Source organism: Cyprinus carpio, chromosome A15, assembly GCF_018340385.1.
Source record: "Cyprinus carpio isolate SPL01 chromosome A15, ASM1834038v1, whole genome shotgun sequence".
NCBI lineage: Eukaryota > Metazoa > Chordata > Actinopteri > Cypriniformes > Cyprinidae > Cyprinus > Cyprinus carpio.
Genome location: NC_056586.1, coordinates 21,969,772 through 21,987,897, shown reverse-complemented (window position 1 = coordinate 21,987,897; position 18,126 = coordinate 21,969,772). Strand labels below are relative to the sequence as shown.

General features: G+C 37.1%; 1 protein-coding gene across 1 annotated transcript in view; it reads left to right on the top strand.

The window, feature by feature from the left end:
- The window catches only part of LOC109059372 (caseinolytic peptidase B protein homolog), a 32,249-nt gene extending 14,484 nt beyond the window's left edge, over positions 1–17,765 (top strand). Inside the window, exons 5-14 of the mRNA XM_042771720.1 lie at positions 7,001–7,115; positions 11,775–11,852; positions 13,572–13,627; positions 13,712–13,756; positions 14,991–15,152; positions 15,251–15,407; positions 15,484–15,557; positions 15,634–15,756; positions 16,677–16,781; positions 17,263–17,765. Coding sequence (XP_042627654.1) covers positions 7,001–7,115; positions 11,775–11,852; positions 13,572–13,627; positions 13,712–13,756; positions 14,991–15,152; positions 15,251–15,407; positions 15,484–15,557; positions 15,634–15,756; positions 16,677–16,781; positions 17,263–17,475 — 1,128 coding nt within the window. The 3' untranslated portion in view covers positions 17,476–17,765. The remainder of the gene's footprint in view (positions 1–7,000; positions 7,116–11,774; positions 11,853–13,571; positions 13,628–13,711; positions 13,757–14,990; positions 15,153–15,250; positions 15,408–15,483; positions 15,558–15,633; positions 15,757–16,676; positions 16,782–17,262) is intronic.
- Positions 17,766–18,126: the final 361 nt, after the last annotated feature.

Genomic DNA, 18,126 nt, shown 5'->3' with positions numbered 1-18,126 from the left:
AGAGAGTGTGTGGGTGTGGTGTGTGTGAGAGGTCTCTGTGCGTGTGGTGTGTGAGGTGTCTTGTGTGAGAGGAGAGAGACAGAGAGGTGTGAGATGAGAGAGGTGGTGTGAGTGTGTGTGTGTGTGTGTGTGGTCTGTGTGTGGGTGTGTGAGAGAGAGAGAGTGTGTGTGTGTGTGTTGTGCGATGAGATGAGAGAGAGTGTCTGTGTGTATGTGTGTGTGAGTGAGTGAAGTGTTGTGTGTGTGGGAGAGGAGAGAGAGAGTGTGTTGTATCTCTGTGTACTGTTGTGATCGAGAGGAGAGAGTGGGTGTCTGAGTGTGTGTGTGGGTGTGACGAGGAGGAGGAGAGTTCGGCCATGTTCGTGTGTGTGGTGTGTGGAGAGAGAGTGTGGGTGTGGGGTGTGTGTGTGTGAGTGAGTGAGAGTAGTGAGTGGTGTGTGTATTGTGTGTGTGTGTTTTGTGGTGTGTGTGTGTGTGTGTTTGTGAGATGGTATTGTGTGTTTTTCTTAGAGAGTTTGTATTGGTTGTGAGAGTGTTTGGTTTGTTTTGTGTGGTGTGTTGATTTGTGGTTTGTGTGAAGAGAGAGAGTTTAGCTTTATGGATTGCATGGTAGGAGAGTGTCCTGTGTTTGTGTTTTTCTTTTTTAGTCTTTGTGTGTTATTGTGTTGTATTTTTTATGTGTGATTTTGGTGTGTGTGTGTTTTTGTTTTGTGTATTTGTGTGTGTGTAGGTGTTTGTTTTTTTTTTGTTGTGTGTGTTTTTTTTGTATTTTTGTGTTATTTTTTTAGTGTGTCTGTGGGTTTAACTTGTGTATGTGTAGAATTATTTTTTGGTTTTTTTATTTTTTTTTTGTTTCTTTAGTTTGTGAGTTTTATGAGAGGTTGTTGTGTAAGCGAGGGAGAGGTGTGTGTTTGTGGGGGGGGTGGTGGGAGTGGGGGGGGGGGGATGTGTGATTTTTTGGGTGTTTTGGGTGTGGGTGGCGGGGTGTGGTGTTTACCTGCAGCCGTGGCCGTGGGGGGGGGGGGGATTGCGGCGGGGTGGGGGGGATGGTTATAGTTGTATTAGTGGGTGTGTGAGGGTGGTTGGCGGGAGGGATGGAGGAGAGACGGAGCTCCTCTTGTATTTCTTTATTAGTTTTCTGTTTCTGTTTGCGCCGCTGGTGCGATGTGAGATGTTGGGTGAGAGGGGAACAAGTGTAAGGTTTTATCAATTATCCGAGCGAATTTACCACACTGCCGGGGACTCGCCCAGATTTGGTTGGGTGTAGTGGATGGTTTGATCCTGGGTGGTGCAGATAAAACTAGTATATGTTGGGTAGCGGGTGAAGGCCAATGTTGGTTCCGGCGTGGTTGTCTAATTTAATGTGGGAGGATGTTTTATTCTGTCTGTTCTTTGTGTTAGAGTCGAGCGCTGAGTGGGACCGTGACAGTCATGTGAGGTTTCACTGTAGTGTATACCGCGGTAAAGACCAGAAGGAACTTATTAAACAAAAGCAGAACAGAGTTTAGTCGTTTACAGTCGTAACTTGCCGTTAATGCAGAATTCATAAAAGCGATGATTATTTCCTTAAAACTTAATTAAGGGAAGTACGTTTTAAGATGTTGCATAATATCTTAAAATATATTATTGTTATAGTATTATTATCCTAAATATAAAATATATTACATTATCATTTACTGATTGTATTCGGTAAAGTTTGCATGATATATTTTTGTGTAAATATATACAAGAGTATCTCCCTTTATGATTTTAATATTTAATAATAATTTGTTAATTTTATATAATTTTGGTTATTAAATTAGTTCTTTCTAGTTAAAACTGACCACATTATAAAATCTTTTAAACTCATAAATAGCACACATAGCAATTTCAAGTTTTAAGAACTTGTTTTTAGTTCCTGAAATATTTTGCATAAAATCTTAAAATATATTGTTCTATTTAATATTTTATATATATAATAATATATTGCATGTGTATCCAACAAATTGCTATTTTTACTTGCTGATTATTATATAAGATGGAACAAAGTTTGCATCGTTTATTATTTTAGAGTAAACATATACAGTCTTTTTGGGAAGTTTTAAGTTTTTATATTTTTTTTGATATTTTTTTTTTTTTTGAATTTGTTTTTTTATTATTTTAGTGGTAAATTTTTTTGTTTTGATTTTGTTATTATTATAAAACCTTTTAAAGTCATAAGTAATAACAAGTACAACTTTCAAGTATTATGATCTTGTTTTTCTCTCTAAATTGAGATTTTATTTACTTTTTTTTTTTTTTTTTTTTTTTTTTTTTATTTGTCCAATGCAGCGCGATTCTTTCTTTATTATTTTAATTAAAACGTCTACAGAATTGAGTCTGTCAGAAGTGTTTCATCGAATCAGAATCTGGAATGTTTGGCTGTTTTGGACGTGTTTTAGAATGTGAATCTTTTTTTGTTGTTGATTAAGACTGATTCGTTCATTTGATCTGAATCATCTGATCTTTGGAGTAGTAAGTAAAAGTTACAGGTATGAATGCAAGTGATTAATCGTGAGATGAAAACTCACAATTGTGACTTTTGTACTTGGAATTGTGAGGTATATATCTCGCATCGCAATTCTGACAACGCACACTTAGATCTCGCAGTTATTGATTCTGAGATATAAACTCAGAATTCTGAGAAAAGGTCAGAGTTGTGCGATGTAAACTTTTTCTCTGAATTGCAGCTTTATATCTCGCAATTAATAACACTTAAGACTCAGAATTATAGAAAAATATCTTTCGTGAGATATAAACTTGCAACTATGGAGGAAAAAAGTCTGAATTGCAAGATAAAAAGTCTACCATTTTTTTTTATTTTTATTTTGTGGCAGAAATAAGTGTGTGTGTGTGTTGTTTCTGTGTGGGTTTGTGTGTGGTGTTGTGTTGTGTGTGTGTGTTAGGGTGTGATGTGTCATTTGTCATATGACTGGACGTTAGTCACATCGCAGGGATGTTTTGTGTGTGTGGTGATCCGTTATTTCATTGTACGGGCCAGCGCCCCCGGTGGATGAATGTGCATTGCGGATTAATTGCACAGGGTTAACCATCAATTGTGAACGTTGTCATGTGCATGTGTTTTTGTCCTGTGTGTTTGCGGGGCATATAAGGTCGTGCAGAGAGAGAGAGAGGGATGAGAGAGGAGAGAGCTAGCCGACGAGAGGAGAGCCCCGGCTCGCGCGCTCGCTGACCTTCACCGTATTCACAACAACACGAGTGCTGTCTTGCTCTCTTCCCTTGTTCTTAATCAAAAGCAATTGACACGATGGTGTGGCCGAGAAAAAAAAAATAAAATCACGTGCATGAAATGTTTTTCTGTGTTTGTCAAATCTTGTGCGATATCCTGAAGTGCCGGATAATTGCACAACGCGTGCGTACACGTCATGAAACACGCGACCCTAATGTATGCCTTTGAAGATTCAATTAATGAATGGGTTTTTGTCACCACCTGACCTCTCAACGCTGAACCCGCGAGATGGGTCTGAGTGTATAAACAAAATCTGTACACTTTACAATATATTCTATTTGATTAAACTATTTAACACATTATTTAACGTTATCTACTAATAACTGATCTCTACAAACATTGTTAGATTTCATCATTTGCCTATCCCCTTCCAGTTGAAACAAAGCGGGGACACACGCCTTTGACGTACGCCAAAGCACTGTGAGTAGTAAAATGACCCAAACGAAAGTGCGTGTTTTATAAAAGGCCCATAAACTAAGATTAAAAATATAGTAACAAAGTTTTGCTGTGTGGTAAGTTGGGTGGGAATATGTTAACAAGTGAACAATCTCCTAAAGTACAAACAAACCATCGGACTATAGTTTAAAGGATAATAAACGTTACCTCATTTAAAATGAGAATGTGTGTGTACTGACCATTTTTGTTGTGTGAAATTTAGATTAGATTTCATATCATATATCGCAGAAAAAAAAATATCGCAATGTCATTTTCCCCATCTCGTTCAGCCCTAGTGGTTGTGGTGTTGGAAACGGTTGTTGGTTTGTTTTGTGGTTCTGTGTATGTGTGTGTGTGTGTGTGTGTGGGGGAATGTTGTGTGTGGTGTGTTGTGTTAGTGGTGTGTGTGTTTTTGGGTGTGTGTTGTGTGTGTGTGTTTGTGTGTGTTACTGTGTGTGTGGAGTGTGTGGGTGGTGTGTGTAAATGAGAGAGAGAAATGTGTGTGTGTGTGTGTGTCTGCAATTAGAAAAACCTCGTTGTGAGTTCTAAAAGTGTATGTGTATGTGGTGTGTCGGTATCGAGACAATGATTGGTGGTTATTTCAGTCAAGTGCTATTTGTTGTAAGTGTAGTGTTCTGTGTGGTTTTGGTGTGTAAGTTGGAGTGAGTTTTAATGGGGTGGGTGATTGTGTTGTGTGGGGGGGGGTTGTGTGAGTGTTTCTGTGTGTGTGTGGTGTGCTTTTGTTGTTTGTGTGTGGTGGGTTCTGTGGGGTAAGTGGAGTGTTGTGTGTGTGTGGGGTTGTGTTGTGCATGAGAGTGTTTGTGTGGAGTGGTGGGTGTGTGTTGAGGTGTGGTGTGAGTGTGTGTGTTGGTGTGGGTGCGTTGTGTGAGTTTGTGAGTGTTGGTGTGCTGTGTGTCTGTGTGCGTGTGTGTGTGGTGGTGTGCATGAGAGTGTTGTGTGGAGTGTGTGTGTGTGTGTGTGTTGTGTGTGTCTGAGAGAGGATGTGTGAGTTGTGTGTGTGTACAGGTTTGTGAGCAAACAGAAGAGACGAGGTGAGAGAGAGAGTGTGTGTGTGGGTGAGAGAGTGTGAGGTTCTGTTGTGTTGTGAGAGACAGAGTGTGTGAGTGTTTCTGTGTGTGTGGTTGTGACCAGATGTTTGTGTGGGTTGTGTGTGTGCTGAGGTGTGTGTGTGTGTGTGCATGAGAGTGTTTGGTGAGTGTGTTGTGAGTGTGCTGTGTGTGTGTGTGGTGTGTGTGTGAGACTCACAATCAGTCACTTTGTGTGTGACACACCTACACACACACACATGTTTGTGTGCACTGTGGGTGTGTGTGTGCTGTGTCTGTGGGCGTGTGTGACACTCACACACGGACAGGTCACATCAAAAAGGCACTGCACACACCACACTCACTTGTGACACACACTGACAGTGTCACACACCTACACACACAGCACACTCAAACCACACACACATACACACCACTGAATCTCTCACACAAATCACACACACACGCTCACCCGTCACGGACACAGACGGCACTCGACGTCACCACACCCCACCCTCCAGATTCATTCACACACACACCTCACTCACTCAGACCACGACAGACTCAACTCAACACGCTCATCACCACAGAACACACACACACACAACCTCCACCCTCTTGTTGCATGGTGCAAACACCCACACACCACAGACACCAAACGACTCACTGGGACACACGCCGCTGACGTACGCCCACACAGAAACACACACACTCACACACACACCAAACAACCCACAGGCACAGAACACGGACACAACACACACACACCCACCACACACACTCACGACACTTACACACACACAACTCACAGACCCACACCACACACACACTCACACACAACACACACACACACTCACTGACACTCACAATCACACTTTACTCACACATTTACAATCACACACACTCATCACTCACACACAACAACTTAGTATCATTTTAATTTTAACAATTTTGTTGGTTTTTTTTATTCATTTTTTTATTACTCTATGTATTTTATTTTTTGTTTTAGTTTTTTTACTTACCACACAAACACACAACCACCCACCCCCACACAATGTTGCTTTGGCAAGTCACAAATCCCAGAAATCTCTCTCACTCACTCTATATACATATATATATACTATTTTCAAGTCAACATTTGTCTTTAACACACAACACTCACTCACACACACATGGTTACACTTACCACCCACACAACTCACTATACTAACACCACCACTTTTAACACATCATCACTCCACACAAAAGTCTTATCAGCTCACTCACTGGTAGATGTGTGTGTGATCTGCTGACTTGGTGTGTGTTTACTCTGGATTAGAGCTGTAATCGCAACTGCAGTAATCCTGTCGGAGAGTTAATGAGCTGCAGGTGAAACACATGATGATCCACACAACTATCACTGTTACAGGCTTCAGAGCAACACACACACACACACACACACACACTCACACCACCACTACACACACACACACACACACCACTACAACACACACACACAAACTCACACACACACACACTCACACTCTCTCTCACACACACACTTACACACAACACACACACACTCACTCACAACACTACACACCACACACACCACACACACACAAAACTCAACCTCACTCACAACACACACACACACACACACACACACACACACACACTCACACTCACTCAGGAGCTAACTGAATGTTTAAATATATGTATTTATTATCTTTATAATTAAATTAACTCACTCGTAACAATCCTCAAGAATTAGCAATATTAATTTTTTATAGTTATTAATATTAATTAATATTATTAATTATTATAATTATGTATGTATTTTTATTTATTATATTATTTATTATTATAATATTAATTAATTAATGATTTTATTCATTAATTAATACTGCATTCCTGTAGCTCGGACAGTAGGTCATGGGTTCGATTCCCCAGAGAAAGCAAAAAACTGATCAGATGCATATCTTGAATGTAATCTGCAAGTTGCTCTGCACATAAAAAGCATTTTTCATAAAAGCTTCTGCCCAGATGCATAAATGTCAATTAAATGTTTAGCTCCGCCCCATTATGTGCTGTTACTCCAGATCTTCTTGGTGAAATTATTTGATGTTTTTATGTTATTATTTTTTTGTTTTTTCATTTTTAACACACTTGCACTCACACATTCTATGTGAGTGTTTGTGTGTGTGTAGGGGTGTGTGTGTTTGTGTGTGTGTGTGTGTGTGTGTGTGTGTTTGTAGTGTGTGTGTGAGTTTGCGGAGTACAGCAGCAGAAGCGCGAGGCGGAGCAGAGGAGGAAGTTTCCTCTGGAGCGCAGACTGAAGGAGCACATCATTGGACAGGAAGGAGCCATTAATACAGTTGCATCAGGTACACACACACACACACACACACACACACACACACAAGCCCCAGTGCATGCTGGTCCTCACAGCTCCTGGCATGAGTCTGTCGGATCAACTCTTTCATTTAGCAAATGCTGTGTTTGGACTGGACCGTTGAGAGAGATACTTCTGTGTGTGTCTTTGTTTTCCTCTGTGTTTGTGGGTGCAGATAAATGATTCATGCAGATTTGAGTGTGTGTGTGTGTGTGTGTGTGTGTGTGTGTGTGTGTGTGTGTGTGTGCGCAGCTGCTCCAGAGTTTCGTCCGCTTCATAACTCAATTACTGGTCCTTCCTGCCAGCGTCTCCGTCTCTCCATCACTTCCTGTGTCGTTTAGTTTCCAGCAGATCGGTTGACTCTCTCCAGTCCTCATGTTTGTCGTCTCTCCTTATATTTCCTTTCTTTGATTTTTCTCCTGTGAGTGTGTGCGTGTCTCTTCTCTACGAGTCCCAGGACAGACAGAGAGACAGATATGAGTTAAAACACAATAACATACGCCTCTAATAAATACTGAACACACACACACACACACTGAGGGGTGTTTGTTTATCGATCAGTGAGCTTTTGCAAAAGTGTGTGTGTGTGTGTGTGTGTATTGTGTGTGGTGTGCATGCTTGTGGGTGTGTGGATGATTTTTGATATGTTTCGTTTTTTTTCTGATCTTTTCCCTTTTTATTGACTGAAAGAACTTGTTTAGGTATTGATTTCAGTGCCTAATTAGAAATATTTCAATAATGCAATATTAATAGAATGTTTGTGAAAGTTTGTAAACATTTAATTTTATTTTTGTTTATTTACCAGTATTTTACATTATTTCTGAATGTAATAAAATGCAACTGATGATAAAACAAAATGTAAAAAGGAATATATGTGTGTATATATATTTTCATTTTATTTTTATTTATTTATTGGTATTTCACATTTATTTCTGAATGTGATAAAATTAAAATAAAACTTATACACAATGCAATATATATAATGTTTTTAATTCTATATGTAAATTCATACAAGTTCCATTTTTGGATTTTATGCCTCTATTTAAACTGGAATTGTATATTTTTTTTTTTTTGTTTTTTTATGTTGGGATTGTATTTTTTTAGTTGGTTGTTTTGTTGTGTCATGATATTCTTGTTTGTTGGGATGTTGCTATGCAGTTGTTTGTGTTTTATGGTCCAGCAGGATTTTGTGGAGTGTTTTTGCACGACGCTCACAGATCTTTGTTCTGTGTGTCCATCAACAGCAAGACGCCTGTCCTCGATAGATAGAGAGAGACAGCCGAGGAAATAGTGACGCTTCAGTGAGCCCAATCTCTGCCTCTGATTTGATAAATGGATAGTTATTGCTGTGGCAAATTGTCCCGAAAGCAATTGGATCCCATCAGCACTGTGATAAAACCAGAGTTATTGATCTGTGAGAGCTGATATAGTGAATACATCGGCCCGAGTCACAGACACACGCGTGTGCGCTGCTTCTGCTGCCGTTAAACACACACATCAAACCTCTGAATGTGTTTTAATGATCTGATGGCAGCATGTGATAAACTTGAACCAGTGTTATTTTAGCATATATACTGTCGTTTTTGTAAATATTTTGAATTGGTTTATTTTTTTTTTTTTTTTTTTTTTTTTTTTTGTTTTAGTATTTTTTTTGTTTTTTTGTTTTTTTTGTTTTTTATATTTTAGAGATATTATTTTTTTTATTTTTTTTTTTTTTTTTTATATTTTTTTTTTATTTATTATAAACTAAAATAAAATGATAAATATTTCCTTTGTTTCATTTAATTTTTAGATTTTATGTTTCATTTAATTTTTAGGTTATTTTACTTCAAGTAACACATTTTTTTATGGTTTTAGTTTTAGTTAATGATAGGAACCCTGTCTGAAACTTTTATAACCTGACTTTTTACAAGTGGACTGGAAATGCTTATTTATTGACCACAGTTTATGTCATGTCTTAAGTCAACATAATTTTACTTGTATTAATTTGGTTAGTATTATGTAGAATGATTACTACAGATCAAAGTTTTGGAATAATTATGTTTCTGAAAGTATTATTTTCTGCTCACCATGACTGTATTTATTTGATCAAAAATACAATAAAATCTATAATATTGTGAAATATTATTACAATTTAAAAAACAAATTACAATATTGTAAAATGCAATTTATTTCAGCGATGCAAAGCTTTTTAAAAAAAAAAAAAAAAAAAAAAAATCATTGACAAATCTTAATTATTCCACATTTTTAAACAGAAGTGTATAACTGTAAAATAAAATGATGGCATCATAACCTTATTTCCAACTAAAATAACTATATTATGATAATTATCTTAAATTGCAGTTATTCATATTGCTTTTTTTTTAGTTATTGTTATAGTTATTTTTTTCTTTCACACTTAAACAGTCAAACTGTCATTGAGTTCAAGACAAATGTGAAAACACACACTCACACACAGAGGAAGCTGTGGATTGATTCTGGGTTTTGCTCTCAGGGCTAAAGGTTATTGGTGGTGATTATTTTCACTAATGTCATTACAGCCCTCCATCCTGAGACACAGAGAGCATCACGCTACATATACTTCACCGCACACGTGTGTGTGTGTGTGTGTGTGTGTGTGTGTGTGTGTGTGTGTGTGTCGCTCTCAGCAGTCACAGGTACAGTCGTTTTTAATCCTGAGACACTGGAGCTGGTGTCATGTAGTGAATATAGTGCTGTCTGAGGGCAGTTTGACACACAGAGAGTCACTGTATTCACTATAAAACACCAGCTCTAGTTTCTCAGTGCATAAAGATTAAAGTCATATGTTAATGAAAACATGAATTTTGGGAATTTATTCTGAACTTTGTGTCTCTGTCTCTCTCTGTCTGTCCTTCATGTTTTCTAGTTTCTCCAGGAATCATTTTGTCTGATGAATGATGTTCAGATTTCTAGCGGCTGAGTGTGTGTTTTTAGAATTGTGTGTGTGTGTGTGTGTGTTTGTGTGTGTTTGTATTTGTTTGTTTGTTGTAAAGTTGGATTTGATTTGGTGTTGTGATGAGTTGATGAGTTGATCGACAAAAGTGTGTGTGTGTGTGTGTGTGTGTGTGTGTGTGTGTGTGTGTGTGTGTGTGTGTGTGGGTGAGACGTCCTGATGCCTTTGAAATGTTCTGTCTCCAGAAGGACAGTGTGTGTGCCAAGCGTAAAGAGATGCTGTGTGTGTGTTATTTGTATATGTTTTAGAAACAAACACACTGTGAATGATCCAGAATTGACAGTAGTTTATCGTGATAGAAATGCTTGTTGTGCATTACTTTTTCTAGTCAGAAAGTAAACAGTCCATAATAAAATAGGGGGGGGAAATAAATAAATAAAAATAATTCAAGATCAGTGAGGAATTGTCTCTTTTGGGTTACCAGATCTGATCTGAAAAGTATTATTTTTAACTAAATCCAGAACCATATATACATGTACACATATACATATTACTTGAAGTAAACTAAATTCTAACAGAAATAAATAAAATGTTTTTTTTTTTCATTTATTTCGTATTATTATTATTTCAGATGGGAGTTTTTTTTCCGGCTGCCAGGGCAATATTTATCATTTTCATTTAGTTTAACGTGATGTACAAAAATAACTAAAACTAAAATAATAATAGTTAAATAATAATAAAAAAAAAACTATTTACATTTTTTAAAAATGCTAAAATTTCTTGAATGTATTGAAAATTCACTTTATTGTGAACAGTTATAGTTATGTTAATTATCTTTATTACTTGTCAGAATAGCTAATTATTCCAATTATTATTGTTAATAAATGTATCTTTTGAGTTTGAGTGTGTTATCATATCGCTGTAGCTGCTGTTTTATAAAAGCAATAAGAGAGACACAATGCATTACTGTGATTTTACCACAATTTTTAGACCTGATAATGGAAAGCCTGAAATATTAAAAATGTAAATTTCCAGGCCTTGAAATATCTCTCATTTTGTTCATCTTTAATATATTACATTGTCTCTATAAATTATATTTATATAGTAATAATAACAATTTAGAAGTCATGATAATTCATTGAGGTATGTTTGTACGGTCTGCTTAGCCATATTTTGGGAAGTAATTTTTTTTTTTTTTTTAAATGGTAAATATGCAGTAGGTTTTCTGTTAGGGTGGGTTAGTGCTATAGTATTTATAACTAGCTGTATTAAAAACAGTTGAAGTCTATGGAATGAACCCGTTTAGAGAGCTGAGTAAACGTGTGTGTGTGCATGATGCATTTAAACACAACTGAATGATTGTTTGTACGCAGCTCAACACAAACATATCTGCTGTAATGACGTCTGATGATGATCATACACACACACACACACACACACACACATGCACCGGTTGCCATGGTGAGCGTGTGTTATCGTGCCGTGTCTCTGCTGGATCTATTCTAACCTGATTTAGTTGCTCCAGCGTTGCAGCAGCGTAATGAAATTAGTGTGTGTCTAATGGTGCAGAGAGGCCCTGTCTCGCTCTTGTCTGTCTCTCTCTCCATCATTCTGTCTTCCCTCATTCTTTGTCTTTTATTTTTTTACAGCGTTTGCTCTCGTCCGGTCTGTCTGTCCTCCTCTCATTACCGTCTGTCTGTCTGTCTAGAGTTAATTATTGTCTGTTTTTCTCCGCAGCCATTAGGAGGAAGGAGAACGGCTGGTACGATGAAGAGCATCCCCTCGTCTTCCTCTTCCTGGGCTCGTCTGGAATCGGTAACTTCTGTATTAAGCCTGTACCTCTAATATTATAAGTCTCTTTGGAATAAAAGCATCTGCTAAATGCATAAATGTAAATCTTTGTGCGTTTTGTTGTTCATCCAGATGCACAAGTGTGTTTTTCTTTAAGTAGTCACACAGGAGTTCTGTAAAATCCTGCGATCCAAAGTGATTTACAGTCTAATATGATATTCATAGATGTGTTTATTCACCAGATCTGTCATTTATGTGTCATCAGTCGTGATGAATATACACACGTTTAGTCGTGGAGTCAGACAGGCCGCCGGCTTGATCTACTTCCCGCAGTCTTTGTTTATGATTATTTACCGCACGTCAGTCGACTTCTTTGTTTCTGTTTTTTTTTTTTTATGCAAAACACCCTGCTTCCATAACATGTTGTCTTTCAGACTAGTAGAAAGTCTGAAAAAAACATCCTAAATACACATTTAAGGGTTTATTTTATTGCACTTTATCTATTTCCGTCTGTAGATTTCAATTACATACATATTTATACATAAACAGGCCATTTCTTGAGTTTTTCCTCCACTTCAGCAGCACTTACATACACCAAAACTTAGAGTTTTATTCATGTCTATACTCTGAAGGTTTTTACTGAAGGGTTTGTTCATAAATCATTCACCTGGTTTTATTATTGCACTTTATATATTTGCATATGTAGATTTATGATACAATCTTTAACGGTAGTTTTCTCAAAATGAGTTTTTTCTCCACTTCAGTACCACTGACAAACACCAAAACTTAGAGTTTTATTCATATCTTTATTCTGAAGGTTTTTACTGTGGGGTTTGTTTTTTTTTTATTTGATTTTATTTTTTTTATATTTTATTTTTTTGATAATGGCGTGGATGAAATTTTTTTTTTTTTATTGTCTGTATTTTCTGATTTATGGAGTGATAAAAAGAGATATGCAAAATCCCTTCTATAAAAAACTTTTACTCTAATATTTCAACATAATCAAACAAAATTTTTGCACCTGGCTTTATCTGGTGTTCATATCTATTTTCTGGAAATTTGTGCAAATTAGTTCATATTTAATTCAATATTGCATCAGTTGCATATTTAAACAACATTTCATACAAAACAACCATCTTAATGTACTGTGATTAATAAACTGCAGAAAATATGAAATCTATTTTTCTGATACCCTCTTTACCTGTGTTGTGTCTGTTTAAGTGAAATACACTCATAAGCATAAACACAGAGGTGCACCGAGACAATCTGGAGTTTCATGCGCTTTGATTGATGAAGAGACGTGTCTCCTATCGCCAGCGGCGCGTCTGATCACTCACCATCAATATTCAACAAGTCCCTCCACTTACCATATATGCGTTTATTAAAATTCATAATAGCAATATTTACTCACAGACTACATTACCCTAAGAGAAGAAATGAAGGGAGGGAGAGATGATGGACACACGTGCCACGAGACTCCAGCAAAATAAACACACGGCATGAAGTGATCTCTCTCCCTGACAGGAAGTAGTCATCCTGTCTCCACGACGACCGCGACAGAGAGACTTCAGCATCTCGCGTCATAATGAGTCAAAACCACTCACGTCTTCGTCAAACTCTGTCTATCACATGACCGTTGTGATATTTTTTATTTAGTCATCCTGTCTCCACTTTTTTTTTTTTTTTTTTTTTTGATGAAATGAACTGCATAGAAGCAAATAAATCTTTGACTTGTTTTTGCAGGTAAAACGGAGCTTGCCAAGCAAGTGGCACGATACATGCATAAAGACATTAAGAAGGTCAGTCAGTAAATAAGCCTTCTTCTGAAACGATTGGGTTCTCATGAAGGGCAAATGACAAGATTCTGTCGCTCTTTTATACAGGGATTCATCCGGATGGACATGTCTGAATTTCAGGAGAAACATGAGGTGACATACACACTCACACACACACATTTTAGCACAGAATTCAAAAGTGTCTCAGTAACTGGAAACAACAAATGCAAGTGTAAAATCACATTGTCCATACTGAATGTGTACGAATCAAACCTCAGTCCTCGAGGGGCTGATGATGTCTGCCATTAAACCAGATGTGTTAGTGTTCAGATTGTTTAACTGACTTGCTCAGTCAGGTCAGATTGTTATTCCATCGTGACATCAGTTGATCTGAAAGAGAATTAGAAGAAGACAGCAGAAATATGAACTTTACAGCAGGGATTCCCAATTGTTTTTGTGAGCCAAAAAATTTGTTTACAGCCAAAATTATTTACAAATATTTACTTGACATCCCCTGATAGTTAATATTTCATTTTTATTTAACATATTAATAATATTGTATTATTAAATTATTTGTAATATTAATATTATTTGTATGATTTCACGCATTTTAGTATGATTTGTATTTGTATCCGTTTTATTTTTAAAATTTACAAATTTTACATTTTTGATTTAATTAATTTTTTGTAGTGTAAATTTACATTTTTTTTATTTAAATATTTATTTATATTGCTCATTTGTCTTATTTTGGTAGTTTTTATTTGACTATTATTTATTTATTTTAACATTTTTATGATTTAATTTTTTTGTCTTTATTTTGTAATTATTACTTTTCATTTCACATTTTTATGATTTAATACATTTTTAGTAAGTGTTTTATTTGGATCATTTTGGTTTTAAAATTATTTCAAATTTGAATTTTAATGAACAAGTTTGAGAGAACCTGACCCACACTAATATCTGCTGTGGAGTCCACAAATACATAATGTGCTTGTTGTGTTATGAAGTGCATACGGTAATGTTGTGTGAAGCTGAGCTTGTGTTTCTAGAAGTCTGTTTCTGGTTTAGCAGAGATGCTCTTCTCCTGTGATTCTCCTTCATAAGCCGTTTAGTCTCGCTGTTACACAGTGACCTTAGACTGAGCCTAAACACACACAATTCAATCACACACTCTTATTGTATTGATAGAGGACTGTCACTGTCACTCAGCTGGGCTGGGAAGTCTGTGTGTGTGTGTGTGTGTGTGTGTGTGTGTGTGTGTGTGTGTGTGTGTGTGTGTGTGTTTTGATCTAATCATTGAGTTGATCCCCTCAGAGGTCAGATCTGCCCAGTTCGCATCTTCTTTGTCTTTCATGTCTGTGTTCTGTCTTCCTCTCGTCTCTCTCAGGTGGCGAAGTTCATCGGTTCTCCTCCAGGATATGTGGGTCATGAAGAAGGTGGTCAGCTGACCAAAAAGCTCAAACAGTGTCCAAACGCCGTGGTTCTGTTCGACGAGGTGGATAAAGCTCATCCAGACGTGCTGACCATCATGTTACAGCTCTTTGACGAGGTACAGATTCACTTCGTTAGCAAACTCAGACTGATTTGGTACAATTATATAAATTTGTATATAGATGAGATTGGTGTTTGTGTGTCTCTGTGGTTCAGGGTCGACTGACTGATGGGAAGGGGAAGACGATCGAGTGTAAAGATGCCATCTTCATCATGACGTCTAATGCAGCTAGTGATGAGATTGCCCAGCATGCATTGCAGCTGAGAGAGGAAGCTCAGGAGCAGAGCCGCCGGCGTCTGGCTGAGAATCTGGGTGAGCAGTTACGCCTGACGTTTAACTTCACGTTTAGAAGGAAGACGCGTTTGATGACCTGCTTCTGTTCCTGCAGAGGATGTTCAGAAGAGCGAGAAGATCACCATCTCCAGCTCCTTCAAAGAGCAGGTGATCCGCCCCATCCTGAAGGTAATCCACCGTCCTCCTGTGTTTCTCAGTGATTGGTTGCTGGTGTGTCATCGGACGATCTGATTGGTGCTTACAGGCTCATTTCCGACGGGACGAGTTTCTGGGGAGGATCAACGAGATCGTTATTTACTTCCTGCCGTTCTGTCACTCTGAACTGATTCAGCTGGTCAGCAAGGAGCTCAGCTACTGGGCCAAGAAGGTGAAGGTGAACACACACACACACACACACCGGGATCGATAGCAGCCTGCTGCTCTGACGACTGTAATCATATTAGTGAAGTTAACATGTGGTCTATTCATAAATATTTAAATACATATAAAACTTCATATCTGTCAGGCGTCTGCCTGCAGGGACAAACACGCTTCTTCAAGACCTTCAGTCATACAATGTGTCATGTGTGTGTGTGTGTGTGTGTGTGTGTGTGTGAGTGTGTGTGTGTGTGTGTGTGTGCGTGTGTGCTGTTTGAAATATGCTTATACCAGCATTTAAGAAAATCAAAATGATCTGATGTGTTACAGTGAGAAAAATAACAAGCCTTGTGTTATTTATTAACAATATTACTAGTATTATTAGTAATTAAAATTGTGTTTTATATATATATAATATATAATATTATATATAATGTATATATATTATATATGCTATTATTATGTTTATTTTTATATATAATTCTAAATATATTTTATGTTTAATTTACAATCTAAATCATGATTAAAAAAACATATAATCATATATATAATATCATGATTAAAATATATATATATATATATATGTACACACACACAATTATTCTAATATAATTAAAATTATATATATATGTATATAATTAGTAACTATTGTTATAATGTAATTATTATTATTATTTTAATGCTATTATTATATTATAGTAATAATAATATATTTTTAAAATATAACTAAATATATATTATTATAATTAATTCAGATTAAAATGTATATATAGAGAAATAATTGGTATTTAGTAAATATTTAAAACAAATTTTGTGTGTATATATAATGCTATTACAATTGTACATATATAATTAATTAGGATTAAAATGAAGGATTAAAACTCTGGTCATTTTACTAAGAGTTCTTTTGGTGTGGTGTTTTTGTTTCAGGCCAAGCAGAGGCACAACATCACGCTGCTGTGGGAGCGTCCCGTGCTGGAGCTGCTGGTGCGAGGATATAACCTGCACTACGGCGCGCGCTCCATCAAACACGAGGTGCTGATCAATACCTGATAATCACTGATCAATACCAGCAGTCAAAATAATCACTGATCAATACCAGCAGTCAAAATCAGCGTATTAGAATGAATCTGCTTTCTCTAAATGAGCGTATTAGAATGAATCTGCTTAGAATGTCATAACTGCTTTCTCTCCAATCATGTTAGTCTCTCTAAGATTGTGCCCACATCTCGTTGTGCCATCCAAGAACATTGTTGCTTGAGCTCCAATGTTTCCATTGGAAAGTCATAACTTGATTCTTGCTTCCCAATCATTCGCTTCTCTCTAGAGAGCCACGCCAAAACGACATCTCGTCATCCAATCAAGTGTGTGCTGCACAGTGTGTGTGTCCCGCCCCACACTTGTGTTTTTTCTGTGTCGTGTGTGGGTGTGTGTGTGTCTTAGATGTAGATGTGATGAGATAAACCGAACCTGTTTACAAGTGTGTGTGTGTGTGTGTGTGTGTGTGTGTGTGCAGGTGGAGCGGCGGCTGGTCAATCAGCTGGCGGCTGCGTTTGAGCAGGAGCTGCTGCCGAAGGGCTGTACTCTGCGTCTGACCGTCGACGGAGGACAGCAGGAGAAGGACGGAGCTCCAGCTCTGCATCTGGAGGTGGTGGGTGAAGACAGCTCCACCCGAAAACTGGACATCCGCCCGCCGCTGAACCCTGAGGACGTGACGTACGCTCACTGAGTGAATCTGTGAGACCCGCACATGAGCTTCAGTGTTCGTCTCTCACACGTTCTCACTCGTAACGTTAATAACTCACACATGATGTTTGTGATAATGGGCTTTCAGAGCATCTGTCACGTGTTCAGACATATAGATGAAAAGTATTTAAATTAAAGTCTATGAGAGAAAGTCTTTGTGCTGCATGTTCATCCCAATTAAAGTGTATTCTATATTTGTTCATATGAAATATATATGTTAATTAATTAATGTTCCTGCGCTTATTCCAAAGAATAAATAACACTTTACAATAAGGTTTCATTTTTTAAACATTGCTAAACTTTAACTTAACATCAACTAACAATGAAAAAACATTAAATTATGTGACCCTGGACCACAAGGTCATAAGTGTACATTTTTTTAAATTAGATGTTGTACATCATCTGAAAGCTGAATAAATAAGCTTTCCATTAATGTATGGTTTGTTAGGATATGAGCCTCAGGTTTACCCGAAAATAAAATTAGATTTGAAAAATCCTTGGAATCCTGAGGACGCAAAAAAAATCTAAATATTGGAACAATGCTTAAAAAGTTGTTCAAAATGAAGTTTCGTAGCAATGCATATTACTAATCAAAAACTTAAGTTGTTGAATATATTTACAGTAGGAAATTTAC